Source organism: Puma concolor, chromosome A1 (genome assembly GCF_028749965.1).
Source record: "Puma concolor isolate L17-30 chromosome A1, mPumCon1.1.hap2, whole genome shotgun sequence".
In the NCBI taxonomy this organism is placed as follows: Eukaryota; Metazoa; Chordata; class Mammalia; order Carnivora; family Felidae; genus Puma; species Puma concolor.
Genome location: NC_141667.1, coordinates 174,408,469 through 174,431,133, shown reverse-complemented (window position 1 = coordinate 174,431,133; position 22,665 = coordinate 174,408,469). Strand labels below are relative to the sequence as shown.

Sequence of the window (22,665 nt, the reverse complement as noted above, 5' to 3'; positions counted from 1 at the left end):
CATCTTGCTTTATATACTTGATTTGCTTTATGTGCTTATTTTTCAGAACCATTGGAAAGTAAGCTGCTGACGCCTCAACCTTATTCCTAAATACTTCTTTTTTTTAAAATGCTTATTTATTTATTTTGAGAGAGAGAGTGTGTGTGATTGGGGGGGGGGGAGCAGAGAGGGAGAGAGAGAATCCCAAGCAGGCTCCTCGCCGTCAGCGCAGAGCCCGATGTGGGACTCCATCCCGCGAACTAGTGAGAACATGACCTGAGCTGAAATCAAGAGTCGACCGAGCCCCACAGGTGCCCCCTAAGTATATCTGTCCACCTAAGAACAAGGACATTTTCTTACATTACCACAGCGGCACTCTCACACCTGAGGAACATATCATTGCTACACTAATGCTGTCTATATAGCCAATCTATAGATTTTCTGGATTATTCCAATGATGTGTCATGTGCAGCCTTAAAAAAAAGTCAGTCCAGTTCAGGATCTAGTCAAGGATTTACACTGCTTTAGTTTTCAGGTCTCTTAAGCTTGCTTTCACTTAAGCAGAACTTCTGCCTGGGCCTCACACAGAGGTATGTGATGTTTGATCTGCTCTAATTTAAAGCAATTTTATGTCTTTAGAAACTGAAGCAATAGGTTTCATCTGAAGATTGAAAAATGTAAGTTATTAGCTTGTGTGTTTCGTATCAAAGACTTTTTAAAAATATCTATGTATTTCTTTTGTGGAAGAGACAGAGAGCACATGCAAGTGGGGGGGGGGGCAGAGAGGGAGGGAGAGAGAGAATCCCAAGTAGGCTCCGCCTTGTCAGAGCAAAGCCCATTGTGGGGCCCGAACCCACGAACTGTGAGACCATTACCTGAGCTGAAGTCAGACGCTTAACTGACTGAGACACCCATGGGCCTCTCGTATCAAAGACTTTTTATAATATATGATTTACCATTCTTTAACAGAACTGATGTGCTCAAAGACGCTTTGTTGAAGGTAGCTTTTTAAAAATGTTCCTTCTGGGAAAAAAATATGATGTCTGGCTTTAATAAAATTTCTATCAAAACCACCATGTCCTGGGGCACCTAAGTGGCTCAGTTGGTTGAGTGTCCGACTCTTAATTTCGGCTTGGGTCATGATGCCAGTTTGTGGGATCAAGCCCCACATTGGGCTCTAGGATGAGTGTGGAGCCTGTTTAAGATTCTCTCTTTCTCCCTCTGCCCTTCTCCCCTGCTTACACTCTCTCTCAAAAAAAAAAATCATAAAAAACCACGTCCTTACTGTCTTCTAAAAATGATATTCATATACAAAATCTTTCTGATAAAACTAACAATAAAAATTATTTACTATTGGGGCGCCTGGGTGGCGCAGTCGGTTAAGCGTCCGACTTCAGCCAGGTCACGATCTCGCGGTCCGTGAGTTCGAGCCCCGCGTCAGGCTCTGGGCTGATGGCTCGGAGCCTGGAGCCTGTTTCCGATTCTGTGTCTCCCTCTCTCTCTGCCCCTCCCCCATTCATGCTCTGTCTCTCTCTGTCCCAAAAATAAATAAACGTTGAAAAAAAAAATTAAAAAAAAAATTATTTACTATTAAAAAAAGCAGAAAGAGAGGACTTTCCTACCAGATATTAGGATATATGTAGACATGGAAGTAATAAATATGGGATAGTTTCTATTACTAGTAGAAGAATACACAAATGGACCAGTAAATTGGAATAGAGACATAGGACCATGTGCTTACACGAGAACTTAATACGGGATGAAAGTCACAATGATAATGAGAAAAGCTTGGATTGTTTAGCAGGTGGAGGAGGGGATGGGCTCGTTACATGGAAACAAATAAAACCAGATCCTTACCTTGAATCATGAAACGACAGACTCCAGATACACTTCACCTGTGGGTGAAAGGTGCATTTCCATAGTTACGTATTTGAAATGCATGTAGCCAGATGTGCTTTGGAATTCAAACCTTTTCAGATTTAAAAGGGCAAGATGGTATATATACCATACATATTACATAATACCCCCAACGGGATCTCAGGTAGCATCCCACAGTCAGACACTTCAGTATTTCTGTAGTAAATCATATAAAGACTAAAGTAGACTCAGCTTGGTTCCAGCAGCACTTTGCTGGGCTGAGTATCCAAATCTACCTTTTTGCCTTCTCCACCTTGCTCTCTGCCTGAGAGGTAGTCTCTCTGGACCTCACCACAGGTTCCCCTACCCTCTGGCAGAAAGAAGAGGAGGGAAGGGTGGGGTTTCTCAGGCCAGCTCTGGCTTGTCTTCCCACCGAAGGACCTAGTTTTGGTAAGGTGGCCTTCTCCACAACACCTCTCACCTGATTCCAGGAATCATGCCCTTCCCCTTGCCTCTTGTGACCATGGCAACGTACTGTCTCACCTGGGCTGTCTACACCATTGTCCCTGTCTGAGAGCAACACGCCAATGTCTGGGCACACTCTGGGTTGTCGTGACTCTTGGTGTGGGCATACTACAGGCGTCGCAGAGAGCAGGGCTGCTGCTGAACATCCTACAAGGCACAGGGCAGCTCCTCACAAAGTAGAATTATTGTTTGGCCCAAAATGTCAATAGTGCTGAGGTTGAGAACCCCGTTCTACACTTTAAATAAAGTCCCTTATTAAAGTCCTCTCAAATTACCCCGTGTGAGTGTGCCATCCGTTTCTAGCTGACGGACACGGTGCCAGGTTTGTGAAAGTCTGGAATACTAGATCTCAGAATTGTGCACCAGAGATTATGAGCTGCAAAAGAATACACAGGGGGACATCTTGCTATCCTAGGGCAATGAAGGACTCTAAGCAGAACTTGAAAAGCACAGAATACAGAGGAACGTGATCACATTAAAATTGTGAGGCTGCTGGTCTCAGGAAGGACACCACAGACAAATGAAGGGATGCCAGGTTGGGGGAAGAGACAGGAAATGTGTAATACTGGTAAGGGGCTACTCTTCAGAGTATAAAAGAAATGCCTGCAAATCATATAGGAATCCTAAAGGAAAAATGGGCAAAGTCAGAAGAGGAAAAACTAAAAGGTTAAAAGCATGTGAAGTGACGCTCAAATTCAAGTTTCCAGATAAATGCAAATTGAAGCAGTGGTATCACTTTATACTCACTAATCTGCCAAAAATGTAGAGGTTGCGTAATGCTAAGTGTTGGTGGGGATGCAGGGACACACAGAGACTCCCGTGTTATATGAAGGGGGAATGGGGATTTCAAAAGAACAAATTAAGAGAGCAGCTTCATACAGGGCAGAGAAGATGTTAGATCACGAATGAGGTGTAGGACTAACCCAACCTTCTGCACCTAAAATCAGAAATGAAAGGGAGTACGCCCGTGCGCGTACACACACACACACACACACACGATGAAGTTAGGAGAGACAGAAAAGAGGAGGAAGGAAGGGAGGGAAGAAGGAAGGAAGGAGAAAAAGAATCTGCACATCTTAGCTTGTTAGAGCAAGGTACTAAAAGCGTGCGCGTACACACACACACACACACACGATGAAGTTAGGAGAGACAGAAAAGAGGAGGAAGGAAGGGAGGGAAGAAGGAAGGAAGGAGAAAAAGAATCTGCACATCTTAGCTTGTTAGAGCAAGGTACTAAAAGCTGATGGGAGGCAGAAACCGCGTGTGATTCAGCGGGAGGGACCGCGAGCAGGGTGTTCGGAAGCCTGGGTCCAGGTGCGCAGACCAGTCTCTTCCGGCAAGAATTTACTTCCTTTTGCAGGCAGGTGGCAGTGTGAGAGGAAGGAGGGTAGGAACAGGAAATATGCTGGGCCCGTGACAGGAGATATTGTTTGATTTTGAAAAATGAAAATTCATTAAGTTTCCTCCACCCTCCTCCACCCCAATAAAAGCTGAAAACCTGGAACGATTTGTTTCTCCAACGCTGAGAGTGTCCACGGGACCCAGGGCATTCAGTGCTAAAACGTAGAAGGACTGGGCAAACCAGAAGGATTGGTTGGTGTCTCTAATCTCAGGATCTTCATTTTTCTAGGAAGAATCATAACAGCAATAAATGGTGTATATTTAGCACTTTCTCTGTGCTCTACATGTATAATGTCATAATCCTCAAACCAACTTAGAAAGGAGGTATTTGTGATATAAATTTATTAGCCTGGAAGAGCTCATGGATTCCACCACCCCCCCTTCAATCACAGCTGTGTTCACAACACCTTGACAGTCCTCTAGGTGTTTTGTGATTTAAACAGGATTTTTCTCATATGTCTGTCTTTGCAGGCTTAGTTCTTTTTATTTTTCTATGGTTAATTACAGTGGACTCTTCCCCCTACCTCCACCTGCAATTATGCTTCCAATTCCAGGAAGCTTTACACATGATCAAAAAAACATTTAAAGTTTGGTGTCTCTTAGTAACTTTGACAATGGGATAGTGAACAAAATTTGTTTGAATTCTTCCAGAGAAATAATTTCTTCTTTTCTCCCCAGAGGAAGGTAAACTCAAAACACTTGCAGACTAACCCAAGTGGTGCGTCTCTTTTTTGTTTCTCAGATTCTAATCCTGTAAATCTTTATGCCAAAAAGGAGACTTTAAAATGTATTTACAGGGGCGCCTGGGTGGCACAGTCGGTTAAGCGTCCGACTTCAGCCAGGTCACGATCTCGCGGTCCGTGAGTTCGAGCCCCGCGTCAGGCTCTGGGCTGATGGCTCAGAGCCTGGAGCCTGTTTCCAATTCTGTGTCTCCCTCTCTCTCTGCCCCTCCCCCATTCATGCTCTGTCTCTCTCTGTCCCAAAAATGAATAAACGTTGAAAAAAAAAATTTTAAATGTATTTACATCTGAAAAGAAATCAAAGTGCACAAAATTCTGGCAAAGTAAGAGACAAATAACTATTTATAGACAGAATTATTTAATTTTTATTGCTAGTTATTGGAAGAACGTTTTATAGTGTCCTAATTAAGCCCTGGAGTCAAGATATTGGCAAAAGAGTTTTAAGAAATCAGTTGAAATCTTATTATATTTATTTTATTTAAGTTTATTTATTTTGAGAGAGACAGAGAGAGAGAGCACAAACAGGGGAAGGGCAGAGAGTGGGGGGCAGAGGATCTGAAGCAGGCTTTGTGTGGACAACAGAGAGCCTGACTTGGGGCTCGAACTCACAAACTGCAAGATCATGACTTGAGCCAAAGTCAAGTGTTTAACTGACTAAGCCACCCAGGCACCCATAAAATCTTATTTTAATGATACAAGAAAATAGGTGGAGTGTTTTTGGGTGGTTTTTCATTTTAAATTGCAGGATTTTCATCTTAAATGTAGAATCAGGCATACCTTTTCTGGGAATTTAACTCACAGTGTGATGAAGAAAAATATAATGTACTGAAAAAGAAGTTTATTGGACTATTTTTTTTTTTTTTTGAGAGAGAGCTCTTTCCACTAAAAACATGCAACTAATTTCCAAAAGAATCTAAATAGGAATTGAGACTAGGTAGCACAGCAAAATCTGCACAAATCTGAACTTCCAGGATTCTCCTCATTTGGGAGAGATTCACTTATTGTTACTTCCTGATAGGTTATTTGATTTGTTAGAGGTAATTTCTTTTTTTTTTTCAATATATGAAATTTACTGTCAAATTGGTTTCCATACAACACCCAGTGCTCATCCCAAAAAGGGCCCTCCTCAATACCCATCACCCACCCACCCCTCCCTTCCACCCCCCATCAACCCTCAGTTTGTTCTCAGTTTTTTGTTTTTTTTTTTTAATTTTTTTTTTCAACGTTTATTTATTTTTGGGACAGAGAGAGACAGAGCATGAACGGGGGAGGGGCAGAGAGAGAGGGAGACACAGAATCTGAAACAGGCTCCAGGCTCTGAGCCATCAGCCCAGAGCCCGACGCGGGGCTCAAACTCACGGACCGCGAGATCGTGACCTGGCTGAAGTCGGACGCTCAACCGACTGCGCCACCCAGGCGCCCCTGTTCTCAGTTTTTAAGACTCTCTTATGCTTTGGCTCTCTTCCACTCTAACCTCTTTTTTTTTTCCTTCCCCTCCCCCATGGATTTCTGTTAAGTTTCTCAGGATCCACATATGGTATCTGTCTTTCTCTGTATGGCTTATTTCACTTAGCATCACACTCTCCAGTTCCATCCACGTTGCTACAAAGGGCCACATTTCATTCTTTCTCATTGCCACGTAGTACTCCATTGTGTATATAAACCACAATTTCTTTACCCAATCATCAGTTGATGGTGTTAGAGGTAATTTCTATGCCCAACGTGGAGCTCAAATTCATGACTCTGAAATCAAAAGTCTCATGTTCTATCACCTGAGCCAGACAGGTGCCCCAGGTTATTTGATTTTTAGGGATATTTTTAAACATAAGTGTTTACTTTATTACATTTGGCCACTTTTATTTCTGGCATAGAGTAGATTAGGTATCCTATATAACCTTCCTGAAACAAAACACCTACAGTCAGTACAAAAAAATGGAGGGGCACCTGGCTGGCTCAGGTGATAGAGTTTAGCATCCGACTTCGGCTCAGGTCATGATCTTGTGGTTTGTGGGTTCAAACCCCACAGGCTCTGTGCTGACAGCCTGGAGCCTTCTTCAGATTCTGTGTCTCCCTTTCTCTCTGTTTCTCCCCTACTCACGCTCTCTCTAAAAAAAAAAAAAAAAAAAAAGAAAAAGAAAAAGAAAAAGAAAACATTCAAGGGGTACCTGGGTGACTTGGTTGGTTAAGCGTCTGACTCTTGGTTTTGGCTCAAGTCATGAATTCATGGTTTGTGAGTTTGGGTCCAGTGTCGGGCTCTGTGCTGACAAGTGCGGAGCCTGCTTGGAATTCTCTCTCTTCCTCTCTCTCTCTGCACCTCCCCCTTCCCCCATACTCTCTCTCTCTCTCAAAACAAATAAACTTAAAAAAATTTTTTAATCCAAAACTATTTTTTAATTGAAGTTTATTTATTTTTATTTTGAAAGAGAGAGAGAGAGAGAGAGAGAGAGCACGAGTGGGGTAAAGACAGAGAGAGCGAGAGAGAGAAGAATCCCAAGCAAGCTTCACACTGTTAGTGCAGAGACCAACGAAGGGCTCAAACCCACGCACCTGAGATCATGACCTGAGCTGAAATCCAGAGATAGATGCTTAACTGACTGAGCCATGCAGGTGCCCCTTGAAAAATATTTTTAAATGCACACCTGAGCTAGTGAAAAAGCAAAGGAAAACTTTAGAGGCGAAGAAATGAAGAGAAAACACAAATATAGAAAGGTAAGCCAGCTTTGAAGCCAGTGGCTACCCTGAGGGATCCCTGGTCACCGAGATCTTAGTTCCAAATTGGCCATAACAGGGGGTCCTAGTGCCAGGCAACACTGGAGACTGCATCAGAGGACTCTGAAGTTGTTCCCGCCCCAAAGTAATGACTGCAGTGGGCAAAATTAAAAGGCAGTGCTTCACCACCTCTGCCACCATCGCCATCACTGTCCCCTGGGTGATGGTAAAGGAATGTCCTGTCTCAACCTTGCATTTGAGGATGGGGACAAAAGGAAGTTACTTGAGAATTCCTAACCACAAGTTGACACTCACTTGGGTGTGGCACTAGAATTCACGCTTTGAATGGCTAGTAAAAGATGATAATTTAGTGTAAAGCAGTCTGGGGCGCCTGGGGGGCTCAGTCCTTGGGCGGCCAACTTAGACTCAGGTCATGATCTCGAGGTCCGTGGGTTCTAGCACCATGCTGGGCTCTGTGCTGACAGCTCAGAGCCTGGAGCCGGCTTCGGATTTTGTCTCCCTTTCTCTCTGCCTGTCCCCTGTTCCTGCTCTCTTTCTCTCTCTCTAAAATAAACATTTAAAAATTTTTAAAAAATTAATTAAATATCTGTACTCACAGGACACCTGGGTGGCTCAGTCAGTTAAGCTTTTGACTCTTGATTTTAGCTCAGGTCATGATCTCCTGGTTTGTGGGTTTGAGCCCTGCGTTGAGCTCTGCGCTGACAGCGTGGAGCCTGCTTGGGATTCTCTCTCTGCCTCTCCCTCTCTCTCAAAAATAAATAAACATTAAAAAAAATAGTCCTGGGTTGATAGCTCACCTAAAAAACAGGCAGAAGCAAATATAAATTCTATCTGGGAGAACAAATGTCCAACTCAGGCCTCAAAACATTTTCATGAGAAAGTTGCCAGGAACACGAGCTTACAATCCCAAATCACAAAGCACATGTGTTTTTTGTTTGTTTTGTTTAAAGAAAGCATCTTTCATAGGTTTATTGGTCCATTACTTTACGTTAATTGACATAAAGAAAACTTTTAAATTTATGAGCAAATAGTTTACCAAGCAGTATAAATTCTTTTGTTTACCTTAAAATATAATACTAATTTCATAGTAAACAATGCACAGAATTTTTTTTTTAATTTTTTTTTTAACGTTTATTTACTTTTGAGACAGAGAGAGACAGAGCATGAATGGGGGAGGGGCAGAGAGAGAGGGAGACACAGAACTGGAAGCAGGCAACAGGCTCTGAGCCATCAGCCCAGAGCGCGACGCGGGGCTCGAACTCACGGTCCGTGAGATCGTGACCTGAGCTGAAGTCGGACGCTCAACCGACTGAGCCACCCAGGCGCCCCACACAGAATTTTTTTTATACCCAGATATATGACAAAGCACATGTTTTAGCAAACCACTATGAAAGGGTCAGTAAAAAAAAAAAAAAAAAATCAATCCAACTGGCAAAAACTACAGATATGAGAGTAATGAGATATAGAATATAAATTAAGTATCTTTAATACTTAAAAAACAAAATAGGGCACTTGAATTATGACTAAAGAACAAGAGATTAGAAAACAAGAAATAGGAAGATACAGAAAAGGATAAAACAGAAACTCTAGACATTTTTTTTTAAGTATAGTATTAGAAATTAGAACCTCTAGATGGATACTAGCAGATTACACACAGCTGAAGAGAAAATTAATAAATTAGTACATATATCTTTTAAAAACCTAGTATACAGCATGGAGAGATAAAGTGGTTAAAAATATTAGAAAGAAGTTAAGAAATAGGACAAACAGAACAAAAAAATAGATCTTATCAGAGTTCTAGAAGGAGATAAAGAAAGAATAGGGAAGAGGTAACATCTCTAGAGGGAAGGGACTAAGAGTTTTCCAGAATTGATGACAGATATGAATGATTAGATTCAAGAAGTTCAGTAAATCCCCAAGGAGATTACCAAAAATAATCCATACTTAGAAAGTCAAATCGAAACTACCAAAACCAAAGAGAATCTTAAAATCAGTCAAACACAAAGCACGGACTAATCTATAAAGAAATGACAAATCTAGTTCTTGATTTCTCTACAACACTGGAAGTCAGATGGAAGTGGAATTATATCTTCAAAGTCATGAGTGGAAACAATTGTCAACTTGTAACCGTATACCCCCCAAAAAATTATCTACCAAAGGCAAGCACAGAAGAAATATATTATTATCTGGCAAACAAAAACTAAGAGAGGTAACTACCAACAGTCCCTCACTAGAGAAACTTTGCAAGGATAGACCTCAGGAAGAAGAAAAATAATAAACTCACAAGGAAGGTTTGAGAGGCAAAATGGAATAGTGAGCCAAAACAGAAAAACGACAGTATGTAGTAATAATGGCAAGTGCAGGCTAACATCTGGGGAGATAAAACTCTAATTCATGGGACTAAAAAAATCAAACGACATAGAAATAAAGTAATAATATAGGCCAGAAGAGGAGTTATATTAATGTTAAAACATCTTAAGGTCCTTATATTATTCATAAGGAGAATAAAGACAATGATCGATTTTATTTATTAAGTTAAATATGCATTAAAATTTCTAGAGTAACTATTAAACAACACAAATAATGTGCAAATTCTAATTTATTAAGTGGAAAAATTGAAATGTGGAAAAAAACTTAAAAAAATGCAAGAAAGAAGAAAAACGAAATGTTCAAAACATTTGAATAAGGGTTTGAACCAAGCATGTCTGCTTACGTGTGGATTTTTTTGATAAATAGAGTCCAGTATTGTAAATGTATTTTCTCTTCCTCATGATTTTACTAATAACATTTTCTTTTCTCTAGCTTACTTTATTATAAGAATACAGAACATGATACATATAGTATATAAAATATGTATTAATCAACTGTTTATGAGTAAGGCTTCTGGTCAACAGTAGGTAAGTTTTGGGGGATCAAAATTTGTATGTGGATTTTTGACTGCGTGGGGGTTGGTACCCCTAACACTGTATATACAAGAAGGAAATCGGATAAAATATGTTAGACAAAAAGATGCTAGAATGAGTCTTAAGTTTAAGAATAAATCTAGGGGCGCCTGGGTGGCTCAGTTGGTTGAGCGTCTGATTTCGGCTCAGGTCGTGATCTCACGGTTTGTGAGTTTGAGCCCCATGTCGGGCTCTGTGCTGACAGCTTGGAACCTGGAGCTTGCTTTGCATTCTGTGTCTCCTCCTCTCTCTGCCCCTCCCCTGCTCATGCTCTGTCTCTCTGTCTCTCTGTCTCTCAGTAATAAATATGTTAAAAAAAAAAAAAAAAAAAAAAAAGAATAAATCTAGCATGGGGCACCTGGCTGGTTCAATCAATGGAGCATGTGGCTCTTGATCTCAGGTTTGTAGGTTTGAGCTCCATGTTAGGTGTAGAGATTACTTAAAAATAAAATCTTGGGGCGCCTGGGTATCTCAGTTGGTTAAGCGTCTGACTTCGGCTCAGGTCATGATCTCTTACTTCATGGTTTTGCGCCCTGCATCAGGCTCTGTGCTGACAGCTTGGAGCCTGGAGCCTGCTTCAGATTCTGTGTCTCCCTCTCTCTCTGCCCCTCCCGTGCTTGTGCTCTCTCTCTCTCAAAAATAAACATTTAAAAAAGAAAGAAAGAAAATCTTAAAAGAAATAAATCAGGCAAAAAATGTAACAAGATTTAATTAAAATATTCAATTTTACTGAAAGACATTAAAGAAGGGTTAAATGAAGAGATATACAATACTCATTGGCAGGAACGCTCAACTTTATAAAGTTATTTACTTTCCTCCAATAAACACCCCAGTAGGTATGTATATATGTATAACTTCATAAGTCTATTCTAAAATATGTAAGGAACAGCAAAGAGCTAAAAAAAAGTCTCAGATACTCTTGATAACAAGAGCAAAAAATAAGAGACATCAATGAGATCTCAAGAAATATTTATAAATTAGAGTAATTAAGAGAGTATTATATGGGTGCAGGAACAGACAAGCAGATAAATGTAACAGGTTACGAGTCCATAAACAGACCATGTAAATATTTACATCCGATATGACAGAAGTGACATTGCGAATCAATAGGGAAACCAGAGACCATTTAGTAGGGACAGAAAAATTCGGTTTCCATGTTGAAAAATGAAATAGATCCCAAATCATAAAACAGAAAAATAAATTCCAGTTTAAGCTTATTTACTTATTTTGAGAGAGATAGAGACAGCTCAAGTGGGGGAGGAGGAGGGGGGAGAGAGAGAGAGAGAGAGAGAGAGAGAGAGAGAGAGAGAGAGAGAGACTGAATTCCAAGCAGGCAGCACAGAGCCCCACATGGGGCTTGAACTCACAAAACTGTGAGATCATTACCTGAGCTGAAACCAGTAGCAGGAACTCAACTGACTGAGCTACCCAGGTGCCCCATTTTTTTAAGTAGGTTTCATGTCCAGCACAGAGCCCAACGAGGGGCTTGAATTCACAACCCTGAGAGTAAGACCTGAGCTGAGATCAAGAGTCAGATACTTAGTCAACTGAGCCACCCAGCTGCCCTGAAAAATCAGTTCTAGATGATTAAAGAACTTAAATGTAAAAGCTAAAACTTTGAAATAGGATTAAAAGGTAACGTATTTACTATCTCTGAGGGAGATTTCTTTTTTTTTTTAATATATTTTTTTAAAGTTTTTAAAAAATTTATTTTGAGAGAGAGTTGTGAACTGGACAGGGGCAGAGAGAGGGACAGAGGGAGACTCCCAAGCAGGCTCGGAGTGTCAGCACAGAGCCTGATGGGGGGCTTGAGCTCACGGAGAGTCGGAAGCTTAACTAACTGAGACACCCAGATGCCCCTGAGGGAGACTTCTTAATCAAGATCTCAAAGCAGAAATCATTTAGTAAAAGCTTGGTAAATTTAAGCATGCTAAAATCAAGAGTCTTTATCAAATACCTGAATAAAGACAAACCACAAACTGGGAGAAGATATTTACAATGTAAATAATCAACAAATGATTGCTATCCAGGATGTATATAGAACTAAAAATAAATTATAACAAGTCAAGCAACTCAACGGATAAAATGAGCAAAAGCTACAAATGTCTGTAGACAAAAACACAATGAACCAATAAATATGTGAAAATATGCTCAGCTTCATTAGTAATCAGGAAATACAAATTAGTCATCATAATGGGGGAGCTTTACACTCATCAGAGTGGCCAAGCCCCCACTCCCTCCCCCAAAAAAACCAAACAAAACCCAGCAATTCTGAAACACCCCAATGCCACATGTCATGAAGTGAGCCAATGAGGATTCACCCACTGGTTGTAGGATGGTAAACAACTAGAACTACTCAGTACAGCAACTTAGTATTGTCAATAAGGTTGAAGATTAGTTCCTACTTATTTCCTGCTTCCTAGCAGTTGTTTCTAAGATTACCCTGGAGAACCTCTTGTAGCAGGTGCACAGAAAGAAATGCATGAGAATATTTACAGCCGTTCCCACTGTTATTGAGGGGGAGGGGGTGGGGGTGAGGAAGAAACAACACAAATGTTCATCTCCAGGAACATGGATAAATAAATTGTAGTATATTCACTTAATGAAGTACTATATTTCCGCCAACTACATTCTTGAACATAGATGAATCTCACGAACATAACGTTGTGTGAAAAAGTAAGTTACCGAAGAATACCTGCCATATGATTCCATTTCTGTAAAGATTCAAAAGCCTGCGAGACTAAAGCAATTGGTCAAATAAGCCTTAACTGTTACTGTATAATTTGTACTTTGTAATATCTTCTCGGTGCACGGTTCGTTAAGCTTCAGGCTAACAGAAAATTAAGCATTAACTATGGTGCCAGGAAAAAAATACCTGCGAAATCAAAACCTTTAAAATCCACCTAAAATTTTTTAGTAAATCTCCGTGTAGGAAATTAGAAAGATCATCTCAAGCTATCTTTAAAATGCCATCGGTGAACCAGACTCTATCCTGAATTCCGGTCCTTCCGCAGGCCATCTGAGCATGAAATGCTGTTCCCTACCCGCGTTAACCTGCCATAACACCTGTCCGAGCGCTAGTCACCCGCTGCATGCCTAGCCCACCAAAGCGTTCTGTCTGGACTGTGTCACTGGAGAAGACAGAGCGACATGTCCAGGGCGCAGATCTCAGCTCTGGTGTTTGGCGTCGGAGGGTTTGGAGCTCTTGTCGCGGCCACCGCGTCCAATGAATGGAAAGTGACCACCCGAGCATCATCGGTGATAACCGCCACTTGGGTTTACCAGGGTCTGTGGATGAACTGCGCAGGTAACGCGTTGGGTTCTTTCCATTGCCGACCACACTTTACTATCTTCAAAGTAGAAGGTAAATATAATGGCTTTGCTCGGGGTGGAAGTAAAATGTCGCTTTTCCCCTCACTGTGCCGAAGCAGCTGCATACAGTTGGCTGTTAACTCTGTAAAGACTGTTTGTGAAAGTGTCAAGGATTACCTAGGATGGGGCGCCCAGCTGGCTCAGTGGGTGGAGCATGTGATTCTTGACCTTGGGGTTGTGGGGTCCAGCCCCATGTTGGCTGCTGCGATTACTTAAAAATAAAATCCTAAAAAAAAATTGCCTAGGACGGATGAGGTATATGAACGTGGGCTGAAAGAATTAAATCATGTATTTTATATGACAAAGGGAGGTTAATAATCTCATGAATCTTTTACAAATACCCAGTGCAAATGATAGACTCCAAGGGACAGGGCAGAAATGACTATTTTATTTATTTTAATTTTTATTTTGTTTTGAGAGAGACAGAGACAGCACAGGTCGGGGGAGGGGCAGGGAGACAGGGAGACAGAGAATCTCAAGCAGGCTCCACCCTGCCAGCGCAGAGCCTGACTTGGGGCTCGAACTCTCGAAATCGTGAGACCATGACCTCGGCCGAAACAAGAGTCGGACACTTAACCCAATGAGCCATCCAGGTGCCCCCAAAAGTGGTTTAAAAGCTAGTTTCAATTTGCCTCACATCATGGAGGAATCTTTTCCAGACAGGTGTGTATACATACATTATACATCTATAGACACACATATATACATGCACACATGCTGTCAGTAATTCATAGGTTATTCCCAATTCCTATACTTCCCCAGGCCATCTGAGTATGAAGTACACGCACACACATATATATGTATACTCCTGTACATATTCAAGGGGGTAAAAGCGTAGGACAAGGAGGACAGTGCTGAGTGAAAAAAGAATTTTGTTTACAGAGGGGTTTCTATTTTTTTTAAATCATATTTAATGATAAAATAGCAGAGCAAGAAGAATTTAAAAAGTAGTTACGTGAAAGAAAATGCCCATGAACTGCCTTTTTGTTGCTTGGTTTTACTTTTTTTAAACATGCAAGCAAGCTTTCATCGTTATGCATGTTAGAAACTCTATTACAAGTATCTGTATCTTAGGGACATTTTTTTCTTGGAAGGCATTTCCATACCTCGGGATACCTCTGGGGAGATAACTACCTGCTCTTATGTCATTACAAGAATCACTATCTGCCTCGTGATTTGATGCCTTTACAAATCTGCCATAAGTTGTGGGTTTATTATGTTAAAAAATTGCCCCTGGTATTTAAAAAATTTTTTTAATGTTTTTATTTACTTTTTTGAGACACAGAGAGACATAGCATGAGCAGGGGAGGGGCAGAGAGAGAGGGAGACACAGAATCTGAAGCAGGCTCCAGGCTCTGAGCTATTAGCACAGAGCCTGACGCAGGGCTCGAATTCATGGAGTGTGAGATCATGACCTGAGCTGAAGTCAGACGCTCAACGAACTGAGCCACCCAGGCACCCCACCCCTGGTATTTTTTAAAATGTAGTCTTTCCACAACTAAATGGCAAAACTGTACCTTGGCCTCAGTAAAGAAAATAAAATTTTAACTAGGAAGTTACTAAAGCATAATATTTTATGGGATTTTGTGTCAAGTACCCCCGTCATTAGTGCACAGTGTGTGCCAAAGGATAAAGACAGAATACTTAGTTAAATCCAGGAGACTTCTAATGACAAGGGAAATATTCAAGCTCGGATAGCCCACGTAGGCCCTCAAATAATGAACTTTCTCAAGCACCCATTTGAAGAATCAATGGTATATTTCTTTTCAGTCCCAACTTACAAACTTACTTTGAGATACTTCAGAATCGTTCCCTCTCCTATGGAAGGCTTTGTTAGGAACAAGGGGGAAACTGTAAAAGAGAGGAAGAGTGTGGTGGAGACCATTAGCGTCATTCTGCACATCTCTGTGGTTCTTCCTTCTCTATGGCCCCCTTTGGCCCACTGCCATCTTGGGCAGCAAGCAGACGAGATATTGCGTGGGTAAGTGTATTTCTTTGTTCTTTCTTGGGTTCTTTTTTAAAATTTATTATTTTTGTATTTTATTTATTTTGGGGGGGTTCATTGTTTTTGAAGGAAAAAAACTTTCTTAGAGAGAGAGAGAGAGAGAGAGAGAGAGAGAGAGAGCAAGTGGTGGAGAGGGGCAGAAGAAGAGAGAGAAAGAATTTCAAAGTAGGCTCCATGCCCAGTGCAGATGAGATCATGACCTGAGCCAAAATCAAGAGTCAGGTACTTAACTGACTGAGCCTCCCAGACACCTCAGGATTTTTTTTTTAAAGATTTAATTTTTATGTAATCTCTACACCCAACATGGGGCTCGAACCCACAACCCTGAGATCAAGAGTCATATGCTCTATTGATTGAGCCAGCCAGGCACCCCTAGTGGGTTCATCTTTTTAAAAAAATATTTTGTCTTATTATCCCTCATTCTATATTCCTTAACAAAATCCAGTTATTTTGAAAAATTAACATTTAACCTTAGTTCCAAAGTGGGCTAAAGAATCATGGTAGATTTCTGTGTGACTTCAATAGCTACTTCTCCAAATGCATCTTAGAAAACATGGAGTGAGAAGTTATAGTTACTATGTAGTTCATGGTGGTCTAAATAATCTTCCCCCCCACTTAAAATTTTATCACCCTGGGGCACCTGGGTGGCTTAGTGGGTTAAGCATCTGACTTCAGTTCAGGTCATGATCTTGCTGTTCATGGGTTCAAACCCTGCATCAGGCTCTGTGTTGACAGCTCAGAGCCTGGATCCTGCTTCGGATTCTGTGTCTCCCCCACTCTCTGCTCCTCCCCTGCTTGCACTCTGTCTCTCTCTCAAAAATAAACATAAAACAATTTTTAAATTTTGTCCCCCTGATTTTGCTTTTTATATTAAAGATAATGTATTCTAGATCTGCTGTGTACCCTGCACATGAGAGGTATTTTGAAAAATCTGGTCCACCAACAGTGCTTTGATTAGAACATGTAAAATTAATTTAACATTCTCTCTCCCCTTTCTTCCTCCTGAATAAAAATCTTTATAAAATAAACAAGTTGCTACAGAAATCTATTTTCAAAGTCAGGAACACTGATTCATGTGTCCAAAGGAAATGGGGACTCACATTTGGATTTCCTTATTCACATGGAATCATTGCTGACAATAGTGGTTGCTTTTCCTTTGCTCCTCTTTGAAAACACAACAACAGGGGTGTCGGGAAAGCCTCTCTGCCAGTAGGCTCTCGGACATCCCAGTAATTCCAAATTGAGACAAGAACTCAGAAGCCAATGAGGAATGAAAATGAGTATATCACATTTTAAAATAACAAACTATTGAAGCCCTGCTGTGTCAATTTGAGACAAATCTGCTTAGACTTAGGTCAGATTAAGCCTCCTTTGAGAAAGAAAAAGAAAAAAACTTTCTGAGCTGCCAGCGTTTCTGTTTGTTTACTTTTTGCCTTGCTGGTTACATAACTTCATTGCCAGAGTCGTACCTTGTTGTTGCTAACACTCTCCGCTGTCTCAAGAGCTGTAGGTTTTCAGGGACCCATTCAGAGGAGTAGTGACTACAGCCTTTAGAGACTTGATGTGAGCCAGCACCCTCTCTGGACAGGGAGCATTTACAGTATTGAGAAAAATAGAGGCCCTCTTCAACTGCAGTTCTGTGGGGTGGATTTCAGAAACACACCCTATGGATCCTTGTAATTCAGTCCTCATCACAGCCTGGGAGCTCCTTGACTCAATCCCCAAAGCACGTCACTTTCTTTGGGGGCAATATCCACCACAGGCTATGTCTCTTGTTCCGTCATGTTTTGATTTTCTCTCCTGTCACCGTTAATAAGGATATTTTAACTGTGAAAACAGGGCATCGCTCATTGGGAGGGAAGCGGTCCTTTCTGACGGGGAAGGCTGGGTCCAGAGAGCACTGCTAAGGGGAGGGACTGAAGCTGCCTGGTGGGGGTTACCTCGAAGACTAGACTGTTAGGCTCTCCTTATGCTCCTGGCACACACTGGGCTCTGGACAGATATTTGCAACATGGCTGAATGAACAAAATTATGAATGAGATAGATGGTTCCTGATGAGGGCAAAACTGTACTCCTGGAGGAAGGCCAGAGTGTTGTGAATTGAGTGATTGAGGACATGTACTCAGGCAACAATAAGGAAGATCACTGAATTGCAATTCAGCAGACCAAACTTCAAATTCTCTTTTATTAACCAGTCGCCAGACCTTGACTTTGCAAATGAATCTGTCTCATTCATAAATTTCTTTTCTGTAAATTGAGAGAGCTGGACTCCAACAGTCCCTTGAAGTATCCTTCAACCTGAAGTTCAATTCCAGGGCTTTGTGATGCTTCACCACGTTGCAGTTCACCGAAGAATTACAGCTATAAAAGGCTCCTGGAACATAACTGCTCCAGAGATTAGCCCTTCTTTTTCTCCCCTTATCTATTATCTTAGCTGGCTTCCTGTGTTCCTGACTGTTTAGAATCTTATCTGCATCTGGGTGGAGATAGGTTTAATGACCTTAAATGACCTTATGAGTAACAAGCAAAGTAAAGGTGCCAGGATTTCACTGGAATGAAACCAAACACTATTCTGGACGCTGGCCGTCAAGTGATGCTGGCTGCCTACAGGAGTACGAAGCTTCTTTCTCTCCTCACTTTCTGCCGCCTCCGTCTCTCTCTCTCTCCCCCCTTACCAGTCATGCCATAAGAATGGGGGCAAAGGAATGGCATTTGCTAGAGAAAAGGAGTTTTCTGTGGGTGTTTATTCACTATATGGGGAACAGCGGGGAGCCATCGGACGTCATAAAGATTTCTTGCTCGCTGAAATGTGTGTCTTAGTCTATGATTAAATAACAGTAAGTAAATCTAGAGGCACCTGGGTGGCTCAGTCAGTTAAGCCTCTAACTTCAGCTCAGGTCATGATCTCACGGTTTGTGAGTTCGAGCCCCAAGTTGGGCACTGTGCTGACAGCAGAAAGCCTGCTTGGGATTCTCTCTCTCTCTCTCTCTCTCTCTCTGCCCCTCCCTCCCATCTCCCTCTCAAAATACGTAAATTAATGTAATTTTTAAAATATTTATTTGTTTTGAGAGAGAGCACACGCGTGAGTGCGCTCCTGCCCATAAGTAGGGGAGGGGGCAGAGAGATAGAGAGGGAGTCAGAGGATCCAAGGCAGGCTCCACACTGACAGCGGAGAGCTGGATGCAGGGCTTGAACTCACAAACTGAGAGATCATGATATGAGCTGAAGTCAGACGTTTAACCAACTCAGCCACCTGGGCGCCCCAAATAAATAAACTTTAAAAAAAAAAAAAAAAGAAGAAGAAGAAAAACTCCAAGTTTTGTCTTAGGCTTATTTTGGGGGTGAAAACTGCCAAAGAAACATTTGGCATGCTTTTGTCCCGACAAAAAATGGCATAATTTTTTATGTGTGCTGCCCCAAAGTAGGTAAATTGTATTCTCACTGCAGAATCTGGACAGGATGAGCCACCATAAAATTGTCTCTATGTCGAGAGAATGCCATGCATGGGGCTGACACGTGCCTGTGTCGTGGTGAAGGTGGCACTGGAGCTAAAGCAGCCACGGTTGGACTTGGAATTCTGCATCTGGGTGCTGCGTGCTCCTTCCCGGAAGCCCCAGAGATTGTCAGGATGGCTTGTCTCCATTACCAGTATCTTGGAGGCCAGGACCCTACGTTATTTATCCTGGTATCCTCGGTACCCACCACGGTGGCTGGCTCCTAGCAGGCACTCACTAAAGTTTTGTGGACCAAACAAATGGAAGAAGAAATTGTTCACGGAGCTAAATTGTAACATTTAATAGATGGAGAGGGCATCTCCTGTCACCAAGTTCTGGCCAAGGGAGAAGGCCCCAGGGAAGTGCTTAAAAGGAGAAGAGCCATGAGCGTTTTTTATGACGAGACGCAAGACGCATTTTTCGAGACACATAATGATTTAGAGCCTCGCTTCGTAACGTATGGTCCTCAGACCGGCAGCATCTGTATCGCTTGGGAGCTTGCTAGAAATTCAGAATCTCGGGCTCTACCACAGACCTACTGAATCAAAATCTGCATTTTAACAACATCTCCGGGTGTCTCCTATGCACATTAAAAGTTTGAGAAATCCTGTTTAGAGCTTGGTCCTGGAGTCTAATGGACTTGCCACTTACTAAGGGTCTGAATCTGTCTGTGCTTCAGTTTTCTTACCTGTTAGATGGTGTGTAAACAAGATAACATAGGCAAAGTGCCTTATACGATGCCAGACGGAGACACTCACCATGGAGGGGAGTGCTCGTTACTGTGACCAGGTCTTTCAGTGCTGTGAAGCTCACATCTCAACTGTTGGGAGGTGACCGTTCCTTCTGTTCCATCAACTTGCTTCTGGCCAGACCACAGTAGCTGCTTCCTGGAATCCAAAGCCTAACAGAAGGATGCCTCTCATCCCTGTGTCACATTTATAATCATGCAAAGGTTACAGCGCTCATCAGAGTCACACTGTTTATGCTTGGGATTCGCTAGGCCTCATAAGGTCAGACCACGCTGTATTGGGAAGTCAGGTTCTGACCACAGATGTGAGCCTGTTTGTCACGGCAGTCATGTGCCACATCTGTCCGAAATGGGAAGAAAAGATCTGCTTCGTGCTCCATTTAGGGAAGCAGTGCTGTGTTCACACGTTGGGCAGCCAAGAAAGGACAAAGCTTTGCTCAGGTGTTGCTAGCCCGGAGGACTGGGAAAAACTTTGTGACGGTATAATACATTGATTTGAGTCATATTCACATTTCACAAAGCGCTTTCACAGACATGATTACTTTTATCCAAAAGATAGTATTCCATGGCCCCCATTTTATGGGCAAGGTAACTGAGGCTCACAGGGGAGCATATTTATAACTTTGCATGGTCATCCACAGATTTTGAGGGGAAACGTTCAGCATTTGGTACTAGCCCCCAAACTTGTGTTTAAGTCCCAGTTCTGCCACTAATTTTTTGTGTGACCTTGTGTAAGTCATTTAAATTCACTTTGTTTCCCCCCCTTTTTTTTTTTAAAGTTTATTTATTTATTGAGAGAGAGAGAGACAGAGTGAGCACAGGTAGGGGAGGGATAGAGAGAAAGGGAGAAAGAAACCCAGGTAGGCTCCACGCTGTCAGCACAGAGCCCCATGTGGGGCTGGATCTCACAAACCACGACCTGAACTGAAGTTGGACGCTTAACCGACCGAGCCACCCAGGCATCCCTGAAATTTGCTTTAATCAGGGATGGTAAGACACACGGACACAAAATGCTGTCGTGAAGGAAGAAGTTTTTATACTCACAGACCCCTAGAGGCAGGAGGCATGGCTCCCCACACTGGACCAGTAGGGACGCTCCAGAGCCTGTTGGGAGGCCGGAGTGAGAGGGAAGCCTGGCCGACGCCGGCACTACGGTTTTCCCGGGAGGGAGCGGGCGGAGCAGAGGAATCGGGTTAAACAAGTTCCGGATTGGCTGGCCTGAAAGATCTCCGCGGGCTCTGGGGCGTAGGGGCCGTCCTAAATTGTCTGTACCTGGGCCCTGGGTTGATTAGAGTAGAGACAGAGGCTTGTAGTGTGAAAGCTTGAGAATTGAGGTCGTTGGGGGAGTGGGCCTTGGCTTTGTTGATTTGCATACGAAAGGTGCTCTAGATCGTGAGCCTAGGTAAGCCCCGAAGGGCAGTGTCTCCCCCAGCGATCACGTGAGGCTCTAGCCGCCAGAGCACTGAGAATGCGGTAACTAAGAACATGCAATCAATATCGTATGATAGCAGCTCCCGGGGTGTTTGCAGAGGTAGGTCAGCGAGGCCAGCGCTTTCCTATTTCGCTTCTCCTTCGGGCTTCGCGTGCTTGACTGGTTTTCGGCGCTGGTTTTCTCCTGGTAAATATTTCTTGTGGAAAGGGTTCAGGTTTATTTTTCACAGGGTTCACTGCTCTTCTCTCTGCCCACGGCCCGCCCATCTGACCACACATGCGACAAGTCAGCTCTACCGTGTCCCCTCCGCACGGATTCCGTTACTCGTTCGTTCTCTTCCTAAAAGACACAAAGGACGCTTTCGGGGCAAACGGTATGGTGGCGTTAGTAATTTCAAAACGTCCTGCTGCTGCGCACTTTTAGGTGATCCCAGGGTGCTTCGTAACTCTGTTGCTCTTAAATGAACCTGGGATAATGAAGCTGCCAGGAACCAGCTGGTTTACAACTGGGCTTTGGCCAGATTTTTGTATGTATTACGGGAAAATTGATTACCAAAGGTTGACAATTTGGCAAATTGCCGTGATGCCATATTACAACTACAAAGGAACCCGGTAAATAGTTAATTCATTTATTCACTAATAAGTGCCTTCATCAAAGCGTTCATTAGAGTCCTTGGCACACAATATAGGTCTGGGGACTCAGTGAGGAAAAGGACATAAGCTTATCCTCAGTGGAGGTGCTGACAACCGTGTAGCTGACAATTAGCTCAGAATGAGAAGTGAGATCTGATGGTAAAGTTCAGGGGGGAGGCAGACTTCCCAGAAGAACGAGTGCTTGATCCGGCTTGAAAGATGGGTAGAAGTTTGCCAAGGAGAGAGACAGGGAGTGCATTTCAGGCCATGGGACTCCTCCAGCTCTACAATTTAACAACTGCACGACTCTGGGCAAAACGCTGGACCCCTGAGCTCTCCATCTGTAAAATGGGAACTATATCCCCTCCTTCAGAGGCTGGTGATGAGGATTAAGTGAGTTAACTTGTGGAGAGCGTTTAGAACAGTGTCAGGCACAGAAAGCAAAGGCCTCAGAGCCGGAAGGAACCAAGTGCCTCAGGGAACTGTGAGCAGGAAGAGTGGGGGGGTAGGGAGGGACGTGAAAAGTCAGCCTGCAGGTATCGCAGAAGGGGAGCTTGCCAAGGGACCTTTAAGCTCCCTGAAGAAATGTAGACTTTGTCTCGGAGAGGCTGGAGAGCTATTGAGACATTTCAAACAGAGAATACCGGATAGGGCCTGCATTCTAGAAAGATCTTGCCGTATTTCGTATTAGAACCTGAACCAAGGGGACAGCAGTGGGAACAGACAAGGAAGATACTTAGGGGTAGAAGTGATAAGACTTAGCAATGTGGTGGCTCATGAGGGGTGAGTCGCATTAAGGACGCCCCTG

At 42.7% G+C, this 22,665-nt stretch overlaps 2 protein-coding genes across 3 annotated transcripts in view; one reads left to right on the top strand and one right to left on the bottom strand.

The window, feature by feature from the left end:
* Positions 1-1,745: 1,745 nt before the first annotated feature.
* The window catches only part of LOC147584656 (uncharacterized), a 43,439-nt gene continuing 22,519 nt past the window's right edge, over positions 1,746-22,665 (bottom strand). Inside the window, exons 3-5 of the mRNA XM_086709424.1 lie at positions 3,860-3,987; positions 2,380-2,508; positions 1,746-1,874 (exon numbers count right to left, since the gene is read on the bottom strand). Coding sequence (XP_086565550.1) covers positions 1,871-1,874; positions 2,380-2,508; positions 3,860-3,987 — 261 coding nt within the window. The 3' untranslated portion in view covers positions 1,746-1,870. The remainder of the gene's footprint in view (positions 1,875-2,379; positions 2,509-3,859; positions 3,988-22,665) is intronic.
* Positions 13,071-22,665, top strand: part of CLDN10 (claudin 10) — a 113,647-nt gene continuing 104,052 nt past the window's right edge. The window contains exon 1 of one of the 2 annotated variants that reach the window (XM_025924766.2): positions 13,071-13,481. In XM_025924766.2, coding sequence (XP_025780551.1) covers positions 13,325-13,481 — 157 coding nt within the window. In that variant the 5' untranslated portion in view covers positions 13,071-13,324. Of the gene's footprint in view, positions 13,539-22,665 lie in introns of both variants that reach the window. The other variant, XM_025924765.2, reaches the window with a different exon arrangement.